A 15376-nucleotide genomic window follows, 5' to 3' on the forward strand; every position below is an offset into this window, starting at 1 on the left:
TTCCAGGGCAGCCATGATAGGAGCAGATGGCCTCACCTCCCTTTGGAAGCAAGGGCAATCACACCTCCAGTGTTTTCCTTCTTTGCAGAGGGGGCACATCCCAGGTGCAGACGGACCCCGCTTTGGGCAGTCCTTGGGGCAATGTCCAGGCTCTTTGCAGTAATGGCAGGTGCCAGGTGTCAAGCCTTCTCTCTGTCTGGAGGGAGCCTTTGTGTATCTCTGAGGGGGCAGGGGTCTGTCGACCAATGCAAGAGCAATTAATTGAGCTTGTTCTCGTGCCTGCATAAGCCTCTTCCTATCCTTAGTAGTTTCATTTCCCTTGTCCCTGTTGTTGAAAACCCCGAAGGCCACATTGAAAAGCTGATCAATGGGAGTTTGAGGTCCCATTCCCAGCTTTTGGAGTTTCTTTTTAGTATCTGGGACTGACTGACTGATAAAATGAGTTCCTAATAATATCTGTCCGTCTCGTGATTCTGGGCTAATCCATGTATACTTTCAGAGGGCTTCAGTTAAATGTCCCGGAAACAAAGCAGGATTTTCATCCTCATCTTGTGTTATTTCTCTAATTTTGTCATATTATAAATATATAAATAATTATACATATATAAATATAGTTGTATTTTTTACTTTTCCTTCCTGTCTGTCTCCTTTCTACCTTCTTATTCCTTCTATCCTACATCAACCCCACCACAGAAATCATGTTTTAAAATCATTTATTATTTTTCCATCCCAACCCAGGTGGGATGGGTTCTATGGGCTCCTGGGGGCTGAAATTCTATGTTGGGCTTAGTCAAAGAGGAGAGAAAAGTCAGTCGAAAAAATCTGGAGAATCCTGTTGGGCTGAGGGTTGGCACATGGGGTCAGAATTAATAACCCATCCCCGTTGCCTTTATTTGGGTTTTAAAATGAATATTTTTGATACATTTTGAAGGTGAAGCATCTGAAAAATTAATGAGCAAGAAAAATGAACCACATAACTGCATTATTACATCCTAGTGCTTTAATTTTCAAAGCAGTGTTGTATTTAGGGACTTTGTTTTAAAGATTTTCATGTATTTTGTCCCCCCCCCCCTTTTTTAATCAGCTGACTCGACACACTCTTTCCTCAGGACTGCCATTTTGTAGTCTTTGACTCTGGCTCAGGATCGCAAGATGGTGGATCTTGTTGGAAAAAAATCATCCTATTTTAAGGGCTTCGACTTTAAAGATCTCCTCTGACCTAGCCGGGAAATGATTGCCTCAGTGTTAGGGCTTTTTGAAAATGGGGAGCGCAAGAGTGTCCTATAATTTAGAAGAAGAAAGCTTACAACAAGGACCCCTAAATTCTGTACAAGAGAGGATGTTACCTGGTTTATTCACACAACATACTGTGATTTCTTGATTTCTCATTTCTAACTGATTCGTGTTTTCTTCCTGTAATATGATTTCTGTATACATCTCTATTTTCTTTTACTTCTTTCCTTTTCCTAACTGTATGGTTTTGATTTCTAACCAATTTCACATTTCCAATGTAAAGGCTTCTAAATTAACCTGTTGTATTTTTCCACTAACTGTTAGAATTCCTGACATGGGCTCAAATTGTCCCCTCAACAGGACAAGGACAATGAGGTTCTTAACCTGTGTTTTGTGTGGGTTAGGGCTGTCCTCCACCTTCTTTTATGTTTAAGAACTGTTATGAAAGGCAAAAAATATTTTTGCTAATGGATTATTTGCAGTTATACAATATTTAATTAAACATAATTTGGTTGATATTTTTATTATATTAAATTAATAGAATGAACTTAATTCTAGATATATCTGTGAACTCATCATTATGATGTAACTTGAATCAGCCCTTCCATTTTATGGTTGAGTGGTAGTCCACTGTTTGGAATACTTACTACCACCATATTTTATTTACCCATCATTTAATAGACATTTAAGTTATTTACACTTTCTGGCTATTATGAATGATGTTTCTGGGAACATTTTTTAATAACAGCTTAGTGTTTTTAAAACTCCATCATGGAGTAGATTTCTTGGACATTATGTTAACCGCATGGTGAACATTTTTACATAGAAATGTGCTATACCATTTTATATTATTTTACATTCCCACTAGCATTTTCTCCACAACCTCCCCAATTCTTTTTTTTTTTTTTTTTGGTGGTACTGGGGTTCCTGAAAACCCTTCTACCTCCGTACTACACTCCCAGACACCTATTTTTTTATATTTTTATTTGGAAACAGGGTCTCTTAAGCCAGCAAGGCTGGCTTCGAACCAGTGCGATCCTCCTGTCTCCACCTCCCAAGTGCGGGGATTACAAGCACACAACACAACGCCTGGCTACCTCCCCAGTCCATGATGTTTAGCCTGCATCTTGCTGTGGTTCTGACTTGGGTTTCTCTAATGAGTAATGATGATGGATTTTTTTTTCTCATGTGGTCATGTGTTTGGAGAATTTTCTATTTAATTCCTTTACCCATTTTAAATTTTTATTTCTGCAGGATTCTGGAGATCTAACTTAGCGTCTCATGTATTGTAGACAAGAAGTACATCACTGACTTATAGATCCACCCCCTCCTTTATCTATTTTGAAAATAAATTTTGCTGAGTTAGGAGATTCCCTTATATATTCTGAGTATATGTTCTTAAGAACATTATTCTGCCGGGCATGGTGGCCCACGCTTGTCATCCCCGCGCTTGGGAGGCAGAGACAGGAGGATCACGCAGGTTTGAAGCCAGCCGCGCACGCTGGCTTAGGAGACCCTGTTTTCAAATGAAAATGTAAAAATTGGGCTGGGAGTGTAGCCCGGAGGCAGAAGGGCTTCCAGGAAACCCAGTACCACCAAAAAAAAAAAAAAACCAAAAAAAAAAAAAAGAAATTATTCATTCAGGTTGATTGAGACACAGAAAACTATAGATGTTTAATATATATAGCTCCATGTTAGGAAATAAGTACAATTCTGAAACCACCAGAATCAGTGCCATGAACTTACCCATCAATTTCAAAAGGGACATGGTACATTTTTGTTTGGTTGTTTATTAGACCAGCTGTATAATTTAAAAATATTTTCTCACCTTATTGTCTTTTAATTTAAAGTATTTTGAGAAAGTCCACTGTATTTATTTCTCATTATGCTCATACTTCAGATCTAATTTAAGGACCAAGTCCTAATTCAGAATCATCAAAATGACCAATGTACAAAACCATGTTGTTTAAAAATCTACTCTTTATGTATACTTCATTTTTTTGTGTGTTTGAGATTGATTTGGGATGGAACCAGGAGCTGTACACAGGTATTCATCTTCTGAACTATATCCCCAGATCTCAGGATTTGATTTTTCTATTTATCAGTATTGAGTATAGAATCTAGGCATGCTCTTACATCAAGCTACATCCCCAGTCCTTGTTATGTTTGTTTTTTTTTAATTGGAGACAGAGTCTTTAGAGGTTGCTGAGGCTTGCCCCAAAGTTGCCTGTCTTCCAGCCTTGGTTTGCAATTTGAGCATTATAGGCAATCCACCATCATTTCTGGCTTGTATAGTTGATTTTTCAAAACCCTATCTATGGCTTCATTTAGAACACTTCTTATGATTGGCCAACCCTTTAACCAATCTACAGATCTAATACTACTGTAAAAAATAACATGGCTCACAGAATTAGTTTGGAGACTTGTGTCTTTGAATTCTACTTGTTTTTGTGAAAAGCTGCCTGTCTTTTACTGATTGGGCATTTCTGAATTGCAGTTTTAGGAATAGTTCGTAACGTGTCTGCCTCACATGGTTGATTTGAGTCTCGTTTTTCTGAGGACGGCCATTTTGTGAGGGTTTCTGCAGATCATAATATGGTGGTATAATTTTTTTTTCTATTTTAGCTTTTCACTTAATTAGCTGTTTTTTTTTTGATTTATCAGTGCTAAGAAGACAAATTTGCAGAAGAGAATTTTAAGTAGACATTTTGCAATTTAAAATTTATATTTTAAAAATTTATATTTTAGCATTCTTCTTTATTAAAGGATTATCTATTATCTAGGAAATATTTCCCAAATCGGTTTTGAAATCATATTTGCCATTTAAGAGGGTGAGTTTGTAGTGGTGGTGTGTTACATGTATGCCTGATTTTTAGTGTGTGTGTGTGTGTGTGTGTGTGTGTGTGTGTGTTGTGTGTATGTGTATTTATACATTTGAGTTATCAAGGACTAATCTAAGGTCAGTAACTTATACATATAAGTATGTGTGAATATAAATGGAAGTGTATATATTATTATATTTTCATTCCTGCTCTTTTGAAACCAGATTTTATCTGATGCACAGTAGTATTCCAAATACTGCCTGTTGGAAGGATAAAATTCTCATAATTTAGTTCTACCTGGATAAAGATCTCATAAATTAGTTTTACCTGGATTTGATTAGTTTGTATAAGGTTTGAAGAGTCCATCATATGAAATATACAAGTGGCATGGTGGTGCCACTTGTAATCCCAGTATTGGGGAGGCTGAGACAGGAGGATGGTGGTTCACGGACAGCCTCTGCTACTCAGACCCTTTGCAACTCGGTGAGACCATATTTCAAAATAAAGAATAAAAAAAAAGGTTGGGGGTGTAGTTCAGAGGTACAGTGCCCCTAGGGTCCATCGCCAGTGCCACAAAAACAGAGTTTCAGAAATTGATGACACCTATAATAAATCTCTCCCCTTGTCAGGGATCGCTTACACCTGAGACGGACGACTGAGCAGCACGTGCCAGAGGTAGAAGTCCAAGTGAAACGTCGGAGGACCGCCTCCCTGAGCAACCAAGAGTGAGTACCGAGGTGGCTGGGGGCCAGCTCAGGCCAGAATCGCTTTTAAGACTAAGCAAATATACCATACCATGGGGACAACACATGCACATAATACAGAGGATGTAGAAAAATAATGAAATCATCTTTAATTGTTTTTTCCTAACTTCACCTCTGAATTTAGTATGTCTCCTTATTTTCTATACATGTGCAGGTGGGTGTTATCGCTAAAAGTCTTTATCTTTCAGCATATGTGCACGTACCCATGCTTATTCATATTAAATTGCTTTTCTTACAAAAGTCTGGGACACTGAAGGGACATTAGTATACATATTTGGTCTTGCTCTGTAATACTTAGGTTTTTAATTTTAATATTAGAGCTTTTCTCCAGATATAATGAAGATCTAGTCTGGGACCCATGGTACAGGCCTGTAACTCTGGAGGCTGTGGCCATCCTGGGAACCTAGGAAGACCCTGAAAGAAAATAAAAAAATTTAAAAGGGTTGGGGACGTAGCTCGGTAGTAGAGTTCCCCTGGGTTCCGCCCTAGTACTACAAGTCATCCTGTGTTCAACCATCAAGTTATATATATTGATGCAAATATCATGTATGGAGGGGGAAGTAGGGAGGGAACTAGAGGGAATATATGTATTTTTACGTTGAATCTCGCTATGAAGTGCAATCACAGTGCATCAGTTAAAAACATTGAGCCGGGCGTGGTGGGCACGCTTGTAAGCCCCGCGCTTGGGAGGCGGAGACAGGAGGATCGCGCAGGTTCGAAGCCCCTCGCTGGCGTAAGAGACCCTGCTTCCAAATAAAAATATAAAATAGGTCTGGGAGTGTAGCCCGGAGGTAGAAGGGTTCCATCCCTGGTCCTACCAAACAAAAATTGATTCATATATTTGTTTCATATACATATAAACACAAAGACATATGTATGCATACATTCATTTAGCTTTCTGAAACAGCAGTTTAATGAAGAATATCTCACTATTTTTAATAACCTGATGTGTATTTTTCATTCCAAAATTTATCGATAAAAGTGATAGGCTTCATATTAAATCTAACATTTTGTCATTGTCACTAAGATTTCCATAGTATCCGTAGGCAGCATTGTTTTCTGTCCTCCTTTTGTATTTTATTTATTAATTTTTGTGGTGCTGGAGATAGAACACAGGGATATTCTACCTCCAAGCTATACCTTACCCCAATTTTATTTTTTATTTGGAAACAGGTTTCACCACATTGCTGAGAGCTTCACTGAGTTGCCGAGGCTGGCTTCGAACCTGTGCAATCCTCCTGTCTCCGCCTCCCAAGCGCTGGGATTACAAGCATGTGCCACAGAGCCTGGCATGGTGCTACTTTTAAAACCAATGAGAAGGCCGGGCGTGGTGGTGCACGCTTGTCATCCCCGCGCTTGGGAGGCAGAGACAGGAGGATCATGCAGGTTTGAAGCCAGCCCCACTGGCTTAAGAGACCCTGTTTCCAAAAATAAAAAGTATAAAATAGGTCTGGGAGTGTAGCCCGGATGTAGAAGGGTTTCCTGGAACCCCAGTACCACCAAAAAAGAAATAAAAAATAAAATAAAACCAATGAGAAAGGATCTGGGCGTGGGGGTTTACACTTGTTATCCCAGCAATTTGGGAGGCTGAGATAGGAGGATTCAGATTCACAGCCAGCCTCAGCTACTTGGTGAGGCTCTTTATAACTCATAGAGACCCGGTTTCAAAATAAAGAATAAAAAAAGAGCTGGGAGTCTAATTCAGAGTTATAATGCCCCGGGTTTCATCCGCAGTACTGCAACAAAACAAAACAAAAACCTATAAGCATTATTTTTTGTGTGATATACTGGAGATCGAGCCTGGGCATTCTACCTCTGAGCTTCAACCCCATTCCTTTTTTTTTTATTCTTTATTTATAAATGTTCTCACTAAGTTGAGGAGGGCCTCACTAAGTGACTGAGGCCTCCTATGAACCTGCGATCTTCCTGTCTCAGCCTTTCAAGTACTGAGATTACAAGCATGTGTCACCACACCCGGCCAAACTATGTGAATTTTTAATCTCAAATAGTGAGCTGGAATTATCAGTCTCAAATGAGTCATGGATTAGGCATGTGGTTCTCTGGCAGTCTGCCTACCTAGCATGTCTAAAGCCCTGGGTTGGTGTTCTAGCACCTGAAAAAGTCTAATCTTGAAGGAGGACTATCAATTAATTGCTCTCTCTAAGCACTTAGTTCCTATCTTTTCAGACCTGGTCCTATACATTTGTTCAAGTAAGTCTATACTTGAAGTTTTTTTCTTTTGTCTGCAGAGAAAGGAGACTGTGGGACACACAATCTTGATGTTTAATTCATTTGTACGCATTTCATTGTTAGGAATCTTTCTGTATTAATGCATATAAATCTACTTTATTTAGCTGGGTGTGGTGGTACATGCCTATAATCCAGGTATTTAGGAGGCTGAGGTAGGAGAATCTCAGGTTTAAGGTAGCCTCAACAACTTAGTTTCAAAATAAAAAATAAATTAGGATAGGGCTGTAGCTTAGATGTATAATGCCCCTAAGTTCAGACTCAAGAACTACACATAAAAAAATTATGAGAAAAAAAATCTTACCTCATTGATTATAAATTATTTTATTCACTAACTTATTTGATATTTATCTTTGGATATTAACAATGAAGATAAAATACTTACTCTAAATTACAGTGTATTAGTAACTTTTTTCAACTACAGGTATTTTTTAGGAATAATTAACATTTGTGTCTTTTGTTTTTGTTATTTGTTATATGAAAAATTGTCAAATTCACAGATTTTAGGTTATTTAGTGAAAATAAATATTTTCTTTATTTAGTTTTAATCCCCCCCTATTTTTGCAGTGTTGTGGGTAGAACCCAGAGGAATTCTTCTGAGCTATATCCCCATCCCTATTTTTATTTATTTTGAAAAATGGTCTTACTTCGTTGCAAAGGGCCTCACTAAGTAGCTGAGGCGGTCTAAGAACTGTGATCCTCCCATCTTGGCCTCCCAAATGCTGGGATTACAAGTACACACCTGGCTTTTTAAAACTCTTTTGAGTACATTTTTATTTTTATTTCTTTTTTTTTCTTTTGTAGTTCTGGGAACTGAATCTAAGACCATTCTACCTCCAAGCTACACCCTATCCCTATTTTACTTTTTTTTAATGGTGTCTTGCTGTGTTGCTGAGAGGCTTGCTCAACTTCTGAGCTCTCTTCCATTTCCTCTGAGCTTATAGGCATGTACCACCATGGGACATTCTACCTCTGAGCTACACCCTCCGCCCCATTTTATTTTTTATTTTGAAACAGTTTTGCTAAATTGCTAAATCTATCTTTGAACTTGTGATCCTCCTGTCTCAGCTTCCCAAGTACTGAGATTATGAGTACATGCCACCACGCCCAGCTCTCATGTAGTTTTTAAAATGCTGTTGGGGATTGACCCAGTTCCTTGGGAGTGTTAGGTATTTCCTCTACCACTGAACCTTAGTCTTACAAAGGGTACAGATGGACATAGGGCAAGTTTGGGGAGGTCAGAAACGCAACGCTTCCCTGTGTTCAGGACGCAGTGTCCTGGCTGCACATCAGTGAGTAGCACTAATCAGAAACGCCACTGTATCTGAGTCCAGAGGCACAGGCTCGTCATCCTACTGCTTGGTAGACGAAGACAGGAGGATTGCGGAAGGCCAACGTCAGCAGCTTACTGTGACCCTCAGCAATTTAGCGATACCCTGTTTCAAAATAAAAACTGCTGCGAGTATAGTTTGAAAAGAAAATGTCCCTGGTTTCAACCCTAGCACCCAAAAACAAAAGATGGCCAGAATTTCCTAGATCCAGGTTTTTATTTTTATATTTTTGGGGGAGTATTATATAGTCAACATTGATTCATTGACCACGTGATTGAATTAAGTCTCAAGCTATCATTCCCTCCCAGGAGATGAGTTTCTAAAGCCTCAGTACTATAATTTTTGTTTGGCCTTTTGGGCCTGGCTGCACTATTCTGAATTATCTTATTAGCATAGATCCAGGTCTGTTCTCAGGGACCCAACTAGAATAACAAAGAATAATAAAAATGTGTTATTAAATTCTAAGACTTTAGAGGTGACTTGCTGGGAAACTAGGAGAAAGGCCAGGTAAATTTATTATTATACAACAGCCTGTCCAAAACATTGTAAAACTAGAGAAAAAATAGAAAACTCATACCACAGTCCCATTTCCAAACCTAGCTCCTGTAAAATGTCTTCATATATTTTATCTTTTTCTCTATCAACCAGTTAAAATCGCTTTTGTTTTTTCCATGACCTGTGCCACACCTCTTTTGCTAAAAGAACAGTAACTGGAGAATGAGGGATGACTGTGGTACCAATTCTGTTTCTACGGGGGTAATAGCACTTGTGTTTTAGTTCTTTGAAGACCTCCCCAGACTAAATAAGTCCCTAGCGTTTCCTGCACATTCCTGTGTGGCATGACTGCTGTTTTATTTTACAGTTTAGCTCATCAGGTAAGGGTGCGCTCTGAGCCTCAAGGAGAATCTTCTTATCGTAACGGTCTGTATAGACAGAGGTCCTTTTGTCACTCATCTGATCCGTGCTGTTGCCGTAGGTGTCACTTGTACCCGAGGCGTTCCCAGCAGCAGCAGATACCTGTGGTGGATTTCCAGGCTGAACTGAGACAGGCTTTCTTGGCTGAGACACCACGAGGTGGTTAAAGTCATATTGCAACGTCAAGGAGCCCAACTAAAGAAAAAACAGGTCAGAACTAATGGTGTAATGTGAAGAATAAGGACATAATTGGGTATTTGGGATTTAATTAGATTATTATTAAAATATTTTTTCTTAAAAGCTTGATGCACCCCAGCACCACTTTAAAAAAAGTGTCATACAGTAAGCAAATTGCATGAAGATTTAAAAAGTATAAAGATGGCCTTAAGTTTCCTACATTGAAACTCCTGTCATGTTTTTGTATTAATTCCAATCTTCACAGTACCCGCTTTTAAGGAAGCTTTATTAATAGCTTGTATAGTTCTTAAACTCTATATGAAAAACATCATAAGTGGATGTTCAGTACTTTATTGAATATTTTATAGTTCCCTTTTGTGAAAGACCTCATTTTTTTCTGTTAGAAGTTTGCAAAGTATTCTTTTAGTTTCATTTTCTTTGAAAAATAATATGCTAGCCGGGCGTGGTGACTTACGCTTGTAATCCCGGCACTTGGGAGGCTGATACAGGAGGATCCCTAATCGAGGACAGCCTCAGCTACTTAGTGAGGCCCTTTGCAACTCAGTGAGACCCTGTTTCAAAATAAAGAATTTTTAAAAAGTGGGCTGGGGGTGTAGCTCAGAGGTAGAGTGCCCCTGGTTTCTATCCCCAGTACTGCAAGAAAAAAGATAGAAAAATAATGTGCTGATTATAGTAGGCTTTCACCAGCATCACTTATTTTAATTATAATTTAGTAGGCATACATTAGACCTTAGCAGTGAGTTTTAGAGTGTTTTCCTGTGTTTGTTTGCTAATTATTTCTCATATTTTGTCATTTTCTCACCTTTTTGTTTTCACTAATGGATTTCTTCTGAATCCGGGATGTACAAAACTGTCCATGAATATTCCAATGGGACATAGATTTATAGGGCCTGCCCTTTTATGTTACATAGTTACAGTTTCTAAGAAAAGGCTATTAGGAAGTTATTTTGATTTAGTTCTTTATTTTACCTTTGATTTTTTTTTTCTATTTTAGGATAAGAATGGTGTGGGCATGGTGGTGCATGCTTGTCGTCCCAGTACTTGGGAGGCTGAGATAGGAGGACTGCAGGTTTCCTGTCAGCATCGGCAAAATAGTGAGCCCCTTAAATCCGGCTCCAAAATAAACAATAAAATAGGCCTGAGAGTGTAGCTCAGAAGTAGAATGCCCCTGGATTCAATCACCAATACCTCCCCGCACATATACAGACCAGCTTTGTTCCTGGGGTTTATGTATATTAATATGTTTTAGAAAATGACCAGCAAGGAAAGGAGCTTATGTATAAAATCTCTTCTAGATTTTCTCTATTTTCTTTTAAAATAATTTCCAGTATGAAGTAATTAGGACTGTTTATGGCCGACATTTTGAGTTTAAATCTGAGAAAACATTTCTGAGAAGTCCTCTCAGTGAATCCTGTATAGCCTACATTCTGTAGTAATTACACAGACTTGGTTGTGGACGGACTGTGGAATTCTGATCATTGTCCATCGCTGCTCCCCAGAATATAGAGGCATTTTTTTTTTTTCCCGTCCTGGGTATTGTTTGGCTTACCATTTCAGTTTAGATTTTTTTTTTTTTTTTGGTAATACTGGGAATGAAACTCGGTGACAGTTCCATCTCCAAGCTACACCTCCACCCCTATTTTATTCTTTTATTTTGTAAAAGGGTCTGATAAAGTTGCAGAGGGCCTTATTAGGTTACTTTGACTGGCCGTGAACCTATGACCTTACTGTCTCAGCATCCCAAGTACTGGGATTCCAAATGTGCACCATGACGTCCAGCTCAGTGAAAATTTTCTAATAAATTTTAAGCATAAAATTTCTAAGCACTGCTGAGCCTGGTGCCCAGGCCTTTAATCTCTGCTTTTGGGACACTGAGACTGCAGGGAGGATCACAGTTTCAAGGTTAGCCTCAGTGATTTACCGAAACCTTCAGCAACTTAGGGAGACCGTGTTTCAAAATAATAATAGGGCTGGCGTGTAGCTCAGAAATGGAATCCCTCTGGGTTCAATCCCGATACCAAAAAAGCATAACATTTAAATTGTCTACTATAATATTCAAGTGGGACCATCTTATTTTCTAGCACTTTATTCTATATTCTATTCTAAATTGCTAGTTCTACCTAAATAGCTCTAGTTTGTGGGATTCCATTAGAGTGGGATTTGTTAAGTATCTCCCAATAGTTTTATAAGTAACATTTATTAGAACACAGCCATGTCTTTTTTGCACATATTTTTATATGATCTGTGACTAGTGCTGCTGGGGTGGCCTCTCTTAATAAGGGTGACAGATTGAATGACAGACACAGTGTGAAATAGCTGATAGTTTTCCCCTTAGAGGATAATTGCTGGCCGTCATCTTACAGAGCCAAATGCAACGAAAAGCAAAGCACAAGGCAGGGCAGAAGAACAGTGAGGAAAGGAAGCTTAGGAATAATGTTAGAAATTAGTCCTTACGAAATAGAGATTCCGAAAGGTTTCTGGAGTATGTGAGATGTCTCAGAATATAGTAAGTTTGCTACATAGGTAGATGGATAATTTATAAACATCTGAAACAGTGATACTTTCCTAATTCTAAAAATGTAGAGCATATGATAACCAGGAAAAAACAGGAAAGAGAACCAGCTGGATCCTTCATCCAAAAATGTGAAATGCCCCAAATTTGAAAATTTATGAGCATCATAGCGATGCTCACAAGTGGAAAATTGTGCCAAAAATGGGAAACTGCAGGCAATGGAGCTTTATCCCCTGCCCAAAATTATTTACAATATGGTATAAAGTTGACTTTAGGCTTCATTTATATGAAACAAATGAATTTCCCACTTAGATTTGGGTCCCTGTCTCAATCTGTCCTCATTTATTGATATATAAATATCCCAAAGTATAAAAAAATGGAATTCAAAACTCTTTTGTTCTTATGGCTTCAAGCATTTTAGATTTCTAGAGTCCTCCAGCCCCTTTTCCTGCTATACTGAGAATTAGACCTAGGGCCTTGTACTCTACCTCCAAGATGTACCCCAGCCCTTCTTTTATGTTTTATTCTGAGATCGGGTATCACTAAATTGCTCAGGCTGACCTTGAATTTGTGATTCTCCTGCCTCAGCCAATGGAGTAGCTGGGATTATAGGCGTGGACCACCCTGCCTGGCTGGAGGTCCATTTTTTACTTTTTTTTTAGTATGGTAAGTACACAAGTATTGGATAGAGGGTGACTTAGTTCTCTTACTATTTTTTATTATTTTAGTATGACTCTTTTTTTTTGTGGTACTGGGGGTGGAAACCAGGGGCTTTTCTAACTCCGTGCTGTACTCCCAGGCCTTTTTTATACTTTATTGGGAAACAGGGTCTCACTAAGTTGCTGAGAGCCTCACTTAAGTAGCTGAGGCTGGCTTCAAACTTGTGCAATCCTCCTGTCTAAGCTTCCCAAGTGCTGGGATGACAAGCGTGTGTCACCACGCCTGGCTTAGTATGACTCTTAAATCTTGTGTAAACCACTTTCTCAGGGCATAAAAGAAAGTATTGTCATAAAAATTGTTACTTAGTTTTCTAGTATTTCTCTTAGTGTTAATTTCTCTTTTTGCTGTTTTTCCATAAAAATTCAAAGGAAATAGTATTTTTTTTAATTTGTACTGCTTTGTGAGCAAATATTTTCCAATGTATTTTCTCCTTTTACTTCATTGATAATTTTTATATTTTATACAATTCTCTATAGAGTCTCTATGGAAACCTTCCATAATTTTTATAAGCTAGAATTAGCACTATAATGTATTATTACTTCATAATACCTAATTAATTTTTTTTGCTTCGGCCAACTTTGGTTATCTTTTACTTTTGACTTAAAGTACCTTTACATTTTCTAAGAGTTTAATCATTTGGAAGTCTACACTTTGCTGGGCATGGTGATGTACACTACCAGTTCTTGGGAGGCTGAGACAGGAAGATCACAGGTTTGCAGCCAGCCTCAGTGATATAGTCAGGCCCTCTGCAACTTAGTGAGACCCTATTTCAAAATAAAGAATAAAAAAAATAGGGCAGGAGGGTGTAGCTCAGAGGTGGAATGCCCCTGGGTTCAGTTTCCAGTTTACACTTCTAGAGAGTGTGAGAACCTGTGATTTGGCGCGGGATCTTAGTTTTTCCTGTGCCCACTCGTGTGCCTTTGACCACAGGTACGCCAGGGCTGCTTTTTCATCTGTGCTCCACGATGTTGCCCTTGTAATCTCTAGTTAGTATGATCAATAGTTTCAGACCTTGTAAGGTACAGGCCGGACGTGGCTACCTAGGAAGCCGTAAACAGACTCACGGCACACTTGAAAAGGAAAGGTTAACCTAACATTATTTGGAAATGGCATCAAGGGAAAGAAGAACATGGCAGTTGAACACACGCATGTGGTTCAGCCAGAAAGTTAAAGATTTGAGCTGATTTGCAGAGCAGCATCACGGAGCACTGATGAAAAAGCAGTCATGGTGTACCTATCTTGGGTTTAGGAATGGAAAATTAAGCTTATTTTTAGACTATTGAGAATTACTGTGTAAATGAAGTTTAATTTCATCAATCTTGGTATGTCAAATGTGCGGTTAAGACGAGGGAAGATCCCTTTGTGGGACTGGAAAATATGGAAGAATGCATACTTGAACATAGGTATAATAGTAATGTTTGTGCACAATTACTTTTTTAAAAACATAATAGATTTCAGTGCATCTGTAACATGCTTTCCTCTGCAGGCTCCATCTACTCTTTCTGAATCTTCTGCCCAGCTTGCATTGTTTGTAGGAGAACCTGCTCCACACCTTTATCTATAGCCTTCCCCTAGGTATTACGGATTCTGAAACATTACTGTTGACATCAGATTTGGTGGAACCGCAATCATGGTAAGATGTATATTAGAGTAGAGGGCGGTAAGATACTATAAGGGCCCAAAGGAATATTTTCCAAAGGTGTGTGGTTAATTGGGCTTCTGAAAGGTAGAAACATGGCTTTGATGTGGAGGTGGATTTTCATTTCATGTAGGGACAACTAAAGTTGAGCAATACCTAGTTTTCTGTCAGGGGTAAAGGGGCTAAAAGTCACACATTGCTGGGCAGGGGTGCACGTCTGATCCCAGCTGTGCAGCAGGCTCAGGCAGGAGAACTCTGTTTTGAGGCCAGCCTTGTAAACTTAACAAACCCCCTTTTTAAAAAATGAACAAATGAGCCGCTTGTGACGCCACAGGCTTGTAATCTCAGCACTTGGGCTGAGACAAGAGGATCCAGGTTTGTGGCCAGTTTCAGTGAGGCTCAGCTACCTCGTGTTGCCCTCCACAACCTAGTGGGACTGTTTCAAAAAAAAGAGTAAAAAAATTGGGCCAGAGGTATAGCTTGGAAATAGAATGCCTCTGGGTTCAATCCCCAGCACCACAGAAAAAGAAAAAAAAATGAAAAAAAATGGCTGGGTTTATAATTCAGTGATGGAGAGCCCCTGGGTTAAACTGTTGCTGAAAAAAAGCCATGTGTTATGCTTGTACTGGGTCAATGGGATTTGTAGTTTCTGATTGAGATAGAAATTTGTCCACAGTAACAAATAGGTCATAAGGTCAAGTGTTCTGCAGAAAGATAGTATTGGGGAAGGAGAGAAGACTAAGATTACCGTTCTCAAAGGGACCTGGATTGAGGACTGTCTGTGGGGGAAAAGCAAATATTCTGGGAAGCTGCTAAGGACTCTGAGTAGTGTGTCTTGGCCTTCTTTCAAGATTTGGCCTGTATATTTAGTAATTTGAGGAATGTTACAAAAAAGATTTGAAGGGTAACTTTTGTTCAAGAGACCAGGTTTGGATTAATGTAGAAGAAGAAAGAATTAGACACACGAGTAATTGGCACGCCCTCCCTGTTCCCAG

General features: G+C 38.9%; 1 protein-coding gene across 1 annotated transcript; it reads left to right on the forward strand.

Moving 5' to 3' along the window:
- Positions 1 to 743: 743 nt before the first annotated feature.
- SNURF (SNRPN upstream open reading frame) lies at positions 744 to 9479 on the forward strand (the record flags this gene model as incomplete). The annotated part of the gene is made up of 3 exons (XM_080691712.1): positions 744 to 859; positions 4685 to 4780; positions 9374 to 9479. The coding sequence occupies 3 exons, from the start codon at positions 744 to 746 to the stop codon at positions 9477 to 9479; spliced, it is 318 nt and encodes a 105-aa protein (XP_080547838.1).
- Between the last annotated feature and the right edge of the window lie 5897 nt (positions 9480 to 15376).

This window comes from Muscardinus avellanarius, assembly GCF_963383645.1.
Source record: "Muscardinus avellanarius genome assembly, chromosome: 3".
Lineage (NCBI taxonomy): Eukaryota > Metazoa > Chordata > Mammalia > Rodentia > Gliridae > Muscardinus > Muscardinus avellanarius.